Source organism: Hypomesus transpacificus, chromosome 20, assembly GCF_021917145.1.
Source record: "Hypomesus transpacificus isolate Combined female chromosome 20, fHypTra1, whole genome shotgun sequence".
Taxonomy (NCBI): domain Eukaryota; kingdom Metazoa; phylum Chordata; class Actinopteri; order Osmeriformes; family Osmeridae; genus Hypomesus; species Hypomesus transpacificus.
In genome coordinates this window covers 1,698,677-1,707,135 of record NC_061079.1, presented here as the reverse complement: position 1 = coordinate 1,707,135, position 8,459 = coordinate 1,698,677, and the positions used below count along the sequence as shown (strand labels likewise).

The following is an 8,459-nucleotide window of genomic DNA, read 5'->3' as shown; positions in this document are numbered from 1 at the left end:
CCAAGATTCAAACAGACCACACGGGGAGCTACAGGGAAGTCAGGAAAGCTTTAATGGCTCAACATTCAGGGAACACAAGGAGGCAAGGATCACATGTAGTCTGAGAGAACATTCTAGACGGCCCACATGCCTGTGTACACCACCACCAGCACACACACACACATCATGCTCATGTACACACACACCGCTCTCTGATCATAAAAGGCTGTGGAGTGTGGGATATCAGAGTAGGTGGGTGATGTTACCAGGTCAGACCAGATGACAGAAGAGAAGCAGGAGATGAGAAGTAGGAGAGGATGAGACAGAGGAGAGGGAGAAAAGGAGCGGGAGAAGAGGGGTAGGAGGTCAGTCTTGTAGTTGTTCGTGGTCATGTTGTTAGTGGTGAAGCTGTGGTTTGGGTATCCATGGTTAAGTTCATGGAATATGTTGGTCCTGTTCGCTGTTATCTGTTGTTGCTGTTGGGGCCCTGGACAAAGTTAACAGAGTAGGAGCCTGTGCTCTCATCCTGGTTGACCTGGAAGTTGGAGGTCGACAGACCGAACGGCCTTAGGAACATGTTCCCCAAATCCTTCAGTTTACCTACACACACACACACACACACGGTTAGAACTGTTCCCGCCTAGAACAGCAGAGTGGAGGCTGCAGTTTCAGGCTGTGCTGCAGTCTAGTCGATAAGGAGAGGTTCAATACAACAGCAGCCTACAGACATCTCTCTCTCACCAGAGTACACAGTAAAGAACATACTCATCATCTCCTCCTTTAGCTTCTCGTTCCTCTCATGGATCTGCTGAGGTAACCGCTGGAAGCGAGAGAAAGAGAGAGACAGAGAGGAGATCTAGTCAGGAAGTGAGTGAGAACCAACTGGGTTTTTAAATGAACTGTTCAAATAAAAAGCTAATGTTTAAACAAAGTTTCAGGCGCCACCGTGCCGCCAGGGTGTGTGGGTGCTGAAGGGGGGTCCTCACCATACAGGCGTCCCTGGCTGTGGCCTGGCTAGGCTCCAGCTGCAGGGCAGCCCTGTAGTCCTCCAGAGCCTCATCCAGCTTGTCCGTCTTCTCATGAAGCTCGGCCCGGCGCACCAACGCCCGCACGTAGTCCGGCTTCAGCTCAATGGCTGGCGCACGCACGCGCATACACACAGACATACACATACACAGACATATACACACGAATACACACACCATATGTTTCAGTGTGAATGTCTTCTTGCTAGAGGGAGGTTGATGTTCAGAGTGTGTGGAGTTCCAACCCCAACCAGGACAAACAGGTGGAGCAGGACAGCAGGAAAGTAGGGCAGTGTGTACCAGCATCTCCCACACACACGTAAGCTCCCTCTCTCTTACACACACTCACAAACTCTCCCTCTCTCTTACACACACCCTAATCATCTATGCGCACACACACACACACACAAGCTCTTTCCCACACAATCGCACAGGGGTGACTCACCTTTGGTACAGTCAGCGATGGCTTTGTCATTCTTCTCCTGTTGAGAGGACAGAAGGTTAACCAACACAAACAGAACAACAACAAGCACTTCCTGCTGGGGTCAGAAGTCACATGAGCCTTCAGAACCCTGGCAATTTACAGTGAGACATTAAATCTCCTGTAGTTATGGTTACAAAATGTAGAATATCACCAGGTATAGTCATGGTTAATGTGCGTAGTGCATTACCAGGCATAGTCATGGTTACGGTGCGTATAGTAGCGCATTAGCAGGTGTAGTCATGGTTATGGTGTGTAGGGCATTACCAGGTGTAGTCATGGTTACGGTGCGTCGTGCATTACCAGGTGTAGTCCTGGTTACGGTGTGTCGTGCATTACCAGGCATAGTCATGGTTACTGTGCGTAGTGTATTATCAGGTATAGTCATGGTTACGGTGCGTAGTGCATTACCAGGTGTAGTCTGGCGGCAGCACGGTTGGAGAACAGGACCGCCCTCTCCTTGCTGTAACACACAGGACACCCCCCCAATGCTGACGTATACCACTCCTCAGCCTCAGCATGCTCTGAGAGGACCACACACACACACATACAGCAGAAACATACACATACAGCACAGATAGACAGACATGAACACACTTGTTAAATACAATGAAAACAACATGTGTTGGTTTGCAGGGCCAGCAGGGAACAGTTGACATGAATGCAGGCCTTCTAACCTCCATTCTTAAAGTGACTGTTGCCCTTCTCCTTCAGTGTGATACTCTCTTCTCTACGCTTCTGAAAGACACAAACACACAACAGCCAAGGTTAGAACTGACAAAACCAGACTACAGAAAAGACTGTTTACTCCAGACAGGTACCCCTCTTACCAAGGCTAAAACATGAAAGACTGTATCTGACATTGTTTCACAGTCTGTGGGTATGACATTTCTATAGCAATGTAGTGGTTTTCATGTGCAAAACACATCCAATAATAAAATACTGTCTACAAGAGTGACTGAGGCTAAGGATGATGTACCTCCCTCTCCTCCTCGGTCAGGTCTTTCTCCACCTCTCTCAAGTGTTCTTCATCAAACTCTGCAGCTGTGATTTCCTCTTTCAACTCTGAGTCTGAATCTCTCCCACCGTCCGGCATCTTGTGTCCTTCTTCACCTCCACACTCATCCCATCTTTCCTTCTCTTCCTCCTCCTCTTGGTCAAACTCTTCTACTTCCAGCCCAGTTCCTCCGTCCCACAGGGGGCCCACTCCTGTCCCTGGGTCCTGTGTGCCAGTCTGTCCGTCTGTCTCTGTGACCTGGCTGACTCCTCCAGCTTCAGCACTCCTACAAGGGTCCTGTGGACTGCCTGGCCTGGCTTCTGAATCTACCGACCCCAGTGCTGACTCCAGGCTCTCCTCACAGTCGTAGAAGCAGTCCTCCTCCTGGTCTGGGGCCCTGGGTAGTCCTGTTCCTCCTCCCACCGCTCCTCTTTGACCCTCTGAGATTTTCAAGGAGCTCCTCACTCTGTCCTGGAGGACATCAGTTTCAGCTGAGGAGTCCATTGGAAACGGCACTAATTGCTTACCAATGGAGGTAAAGAGACCACATGTGAGACACATTCAATTTAAGCGTCATCACAATGCAATTCTTGACCAATCAAGTAAAGTTAGCTTGCTATCTAAAATGATCTGACATGGAAACAAACATGCCATGGTGGAATAATTACAATGATGAGGGTAGCCTACGTTAGAAAAAGGCTAACTCGGTACGCAAACCTTGGCTAGCAAGCCAGACCCATTTTCAGAATATGTCGTTGTTTGCTAAATACTGTCTACAAGTTAAAAGTCAACTTCAACCTCGTCTGACTCAGACAGTGTATGGATTTCTTACGAATTTTGACTGGTGCGTAATGCTATCTAACTAGCCAAAGATACATCCCTGGCAAGTAGCGCAACCTTTGTAGCCAAGCTTTTTGCCAGACGAAGATAGTAACTAGCGTAATAGTTATTTCAACAGCAGTTATTACGGTACATTAGTTAATGTTGTTGTTCACTTCAGACAGTGACGAGCTTGCTGACACTAGTGTTACTACTACCATGCTAGCACTGCCACCTATCTAAACACAGAAACTATTGAAAATAACCTATAAGAAGGAACAGTGCTCTCAACTTCAGATCATTATCACCAGAATATCAGGTTTATAATTCACGCAAGGTTCTTTATTTACGTACCAAAAAATGTTTTTAGCTGAGAAATTCCTACCTGCTAGCAGGATTTTCACAGTCGACTTCTTCCGCCTCTATTTCCAATCAGAAAACAGCACTCTGTTCAGGGTTTCTGGGTAATGAAGTCATTAGGTGCGTTTGACTTCATGCAACGCCGGCTGCGCTGACAGTCGCCTGCAGCACAGTCGCCTGCATTTGGTGAGAACAAGCTCAACCCTTTTTTGATATTACTGATTATTTCATAGGAATTACCCTGATTAAAATAAAGAGTAGGCTAGTGTAATGACTCTGAATTGTCAACATTAATGTTTCCTCTTTCCTTCCAATCAAAACGATTAATTTCATGACAATGACAGAGTTACGTGGACTAGTTGTTTGGCTATCGATGTTTACGTTTAACACTGCAATTTATGCTTTTGCATACGTAGCCTACTATACATTCTTCGATAGCCAAACAAATGTTCTGGTGCACTTAACTCTGCCAGGCTTTTGCATTTTGTACTTCTGTCGATCAATTTCTTATTTCTTGTTAGTTAGCCTACTGCATCCAATCAGCGCTAAAGTGTAGTACTCTTTCCGTTCAGAGTTAATGTAATGTGTTTTTGAGTTAATGTAATGTCGTTTTCCATTTGGGGGAGCGCGTTTTTGTATTGGGGGGAGGTGAACAAGTCATCCGATTTGGGGGGAGTTGACTCGTATTGGGGGGGGGGAGCGCGTTTTTGTATTGGGGGGAGGTGAACAAGTCATCCTATTTGGGGGGAGTTGACTCGTATTGGGGGGGGGGGGCGCGTTTTTGTATTGGGGGGAGGTGAACAAGTCATCCGATTTGGGGGGAGTTGACTCGTATTGGGGGGGAGTATTTTCATTTGGGGGATGTACTCATATTAGAGGGTGTGGTTTGCACTTCAGGGCCACCGTAAGGGACAGATAGCCAGTTTGACTTCGTGAACCAGCCCAAACTCTGTTGCGGATAGGGAAACGTAGACAACCCCAGAGCTCTGTAATTGTTGATCGTCTGCAGCCGCCTGCAGCCCGGCTGACTTGAAGCTGTCAGCCGGGCTGCAGGCGGCTGCAGACGACACCAGCGCTGCATGAAGTCGAACGCACCTATAGACAAGTTTATGCGCCAAAACTAGGGGGCCGCCAGAACTTTACAAATATGCAATTCATTTCCGCCGGAAGTGGTTTGCACAGCATCTGCCGGTGTAAACACAGCGATTTGTCTATGCTAGCTTGGGATCACGGTTCTACTACTTTGACATACTTGTCGTTTGACATTTACTACTGGATAAGTTGCCAACGTTGTGGCATGTACTTGTGGATAACGTCGTCGCCATTAAAGAATTTAAAATACATACAGTACAATCATTAGCTGTATCACGGGCATGGCACTATCTATAATTCCAGTTATTAATATTTGTGGCAACTTAATCACCAAATGCATCACGGGCACTGTGCACTATATAGCAACGGGAACAATGCTCGTAAGACTTTATACAGGATGCATGTATTAAAGTTATGTTTTGTGCTTATTAAATGTATATCTTATGAACTTAGAAGTGTGCTCAGGCTTAAAACATTGTGTCTCACACAGGGTGTGGGAAACAGGCTGTATTTTGTGTTGTTATCTCTCCATTTCAGAAGCAACCTTGAATCCAGGCTGAGACAGCACCCGAGCAGAAGGGATGCGTAGGGAAGAACAAACTCCTTGATACACGAGAGAACAAGCTCAACCCTTTTTTGATATTTCTGTTTCAATTGCACTGTATAATATATGCTGGGGCAGGGACAGATAGCCAGTTGGACTTTGTGAACCAGCCCAAACTCTGTTGCGGATAGGGAAACGTAGACAACCCCAGAGCTCTGTAATTGTTGATTTCCAACTTCTGCATTAAAGCTGATATTATCGGACCTCTGCGACTCCAGATCACTCTTTCTAGAACACAGATTTGTGTCATTGGATATCATCATTACATATTGGATTAGACACAAAGATTTTCAATCCTTCACCATACTTTTAAGTACATTTAGAGTAGATTTATAGTTATAACTAAAGCTTTTGGCTGCAGGCGGCTGCAAGCGGCTGACTTGAAACAATGAATTCTGGTTAGACCATAAACTATTAATAGACACAGCTAATGTAGCCTAATAAATAAATGCTTGAGAACTGTGTTTAAAATATACTTTATTGAAGAGTTGCCTTTGAAAGGGGCATATTAACAAAACTGTACAGGATACAAGACGTTTACATCAGATATAAGTGGGGGTGAAACATATAGTCACTGAGGACCTTCATTGTCCCACAAAGCAGTCTGGCTTGATGACACGATCAAAAAATGAATACTGGGGGTGTTTAACAAAAGCTTCTGAAGGCAAGACTAATATTGTTTAAATGTATATCATTTCCTATTGTGGTAAACAGTTAAAGTATTATTCTTCGTCTTTGCTTCAGATAGACATGTCAACAATCTATGCTCACACTTAACATAATATATTTGCCATCACGTCAACAATCTAATCTGTTTTAAATAACGGGAATAAACTATATTAACAACATTTCATGTATGTGTGATAACCATTTGCTAAACTTGCTACAACAGGGCAGGCAATGTGTCTCATTCAGTATGGCTATGGCTCATTGAGCTCAATGTTAATCGGCTATCGGCCAATGTGAACTTTTGTGCTTGTGCCCTGTTAGTATACGCGAGGACATTTGCAGGCAACTTTTATTGACGTAGAAAATAAATGGGGTGCTAGTTTACCCATTTCGGATTGGTTTCAAACTGGTAGTCTTAAAGTGTGACGTGTACAGCTAGTTGCAAGCGTGCACGAGATCTCGGAGCGAGGGAAAAAAAGAGCCACTAGTAGTACCCCCTTTCCACCTGATACCCCTTTTCCACCAACGCATTTTGGGTGCCGGTTCGGAGCCGGTGCCTAATCGCGAACCAGTTCTTCCTCTCGAAGGAACGCTTCGCTGCGCGTCGGGCCTAACAACACCCTTGAACACGTACTTTATTGGCGTTAAAGTACTGCCTCGAGTACCTTATTGCTTTTATAATACGGTTGCCAGCGAAATTATAAATAGTAAATAAATAATAAGCTGCCTTTCATCACAAAATAGTTATAGACAACAAACATTGTGTATCCATTTTCAGTAGCCGAGAGAAAATAGTCCCTGTAAACAGTGGCTGTTGCTATGCAACGGACAAACAGCATTGTGAACTGCACGTTTGTTAGCCTAGCTAGATCTCGCACCATCTCATTCATTCAATGCTCATTTTATAAAAGCTGCCTTTAAAATAACAATGACAATGGGACACTTTCAATAAAATAATATTTAATTTAAACAGTAGGCCTAAACATTCTAAATCAATCATTAATGTTTCGTAGGCACTGGGTATATGGTAGCTAGCTAGCCTACATATGCTGTAAACAAGTTACGAGTGACTCGGGACTCGATAGACGAACATTAGGCTGTTGTTAAGGTTAGCTTATGTTGATTTGGATATCTGGAAAACGTTGTTTAAGAAGCCAAGACCAGGTCATGTAATTGCGTGGCTACGAAGCTCAAATTAAAAGTGGATGTCTGTAGTTAGCAACTAATGGCTAGACCTGAGCTTCCGTCCAACGTTTCAGTAGTTAGACCAGCTAGTTAGCACTGATAGCACGGGACAGTGCAATATTATTGCTCAAAAATTAACCGAATGTTGCTAGTCTAGCTTGCTAACCAATAAATTGCTGCACACCAGTACTTGTAGACAGTCTTTTTCTTCGGCAACATTTTAGTTATTTTGATTGCGCACTAATATGGAACGCTCCCGTTTTAAGGTAAATGTAATAAGGCAGCGTACAGTACTTTATGCTCAATAAAGCACACCCCGTGACTCACTCTCAACCAATCAGAATGCTTGATAGCGTATAGACCAATTATCACCCTACGTCACACAACTGTCAAGCAGGCTCAACTGCGCATGTGGGTTGCAAAAGATGAACTTCTCCCTGTTCTATTACTCTTGGAGTGTCGTTCAGGTCATCATATATCTCTGGCCACTGGATTGCAGGGCTTGATATTAACTTTTTGAGGCTCTTGGCCTTTGGACAAATACATTTACGTTCACTTGTCTATGCACAAAAGTCACTTGACCCCGATACCCTTAAATAAATAGCCTTTCCAAGTGATCGGGCAAAACTAGCCTGGCTAACGGAGGTCGCTTTCTCAGGCAAATGACGAATGAAACAGACAGGTTAAAGAAATCCGAGATTCTGGCTATCTTCACCAGACTCGTAGCTACATTAGGCAGTCCTCCCTGACGTTTCTGGTGTAGAATGGAGTGAAATACAACATTGTGCACACTACCAGTGAGCGAGTCTGACTGAGGCTAACGTCAAAACAGTGTAACTGGGATGTAGTCTCACTCAGATTGCCAGTTTAAACAAATCAGAAAAATAATCGGACCAGCTGACTAAAAGCAGAATTCCCATATCTATTGAAAGCTGCCCTGCTCGACTTTTTAAATGTAGAATTGACTGTTAAAGTGTAAAATTATGAACTTTGTGACATGACGTGAAGACATGGTTGCCGCTCGACTATGCAGTGTGTACCGGGCGACATTCTCACTCAAATTTCAAGACTTTCGTGACCCAAATCAAAATTCTGATGCAACAGATCATTGGGTAATCGCTTTCTCTCCTATAGGCATGTCCTCCTCGACGCTTTTGGTCTTTTTAAATCTAACTATTTGTATTATCCGTGTGAAGATCGCATTGATATCATATTAATATTTTAATAGCCATAAACTCATTCGGAATA

The 8,459-nt window shown here is 44.4% G+C and overlaps 1 protein-coding gene across 2 annotated transcripts; it reads right to left on the bottom strand.

The window, feature by feature from the left end:
* Positions 1-34: 34 nt before the first annotated feature.
* ttc1 (tetratricopeptide repeat domain 1) lies at positions 35-3,765 on the bottom strand. Of its 2 annotated transcripts, none has more exons than XM_047042968.1 (8): positions 3,687-3,765; positions 2,465-3,004; positions 2,163-2,223; positions 1,897-2,009; positions 1,450-1,486; positions 966-1,114; positions 745-799; positions 35-579 (listed from the first exon to the last, which is right to left on the bottom strand). In XM_047042968.1, exons 2-8 carry the CDS (start codon positions 2,984-2,986, stop codon positions 443-445), a joined length of 1,074 nt encoding a protein of 357 aa, XP_046898924.1. In that variant the 5' UTR covers positions 2,987-3,004; positions 3,687-3,765; the 3' UTR covers positions 35-442. The 2 variants fall into 2 exon arrangements, with proteins under 2 accessions (XP_046898924.1, XP_046898925.1); XM_047042969.1 differs by having other exon boundaries at positions 3,656-3,738.
* Positions 3,766-8,459: the final 4,694 nt, after the last annotated feature.

Bases quoted from the DNA above. Each gene is read 5' to 3' on its own strand.
- ttc1 (XM_047042968.1), bottom strand. From the start codon at position 2,986: ATGGACTCCTCAGCTGAAACTGATGTCCTCCAGGACAGAGTGAGGAGC. The intron at 1,115-1,449 runs GTGAGTCACCCC...TGCGTGCGCCAG, and splicing joins CATCGCTGACTGTACCAAAG to CCATTGAGCTGAAGCCGGAC. The intron at 800-965 runs GTGAGGACCCCC...TCTCGCTTCCAG, and splicing joins CAGCCAGGGACGCCTGTATG to CGGTTACCTCAGCAGATCCA.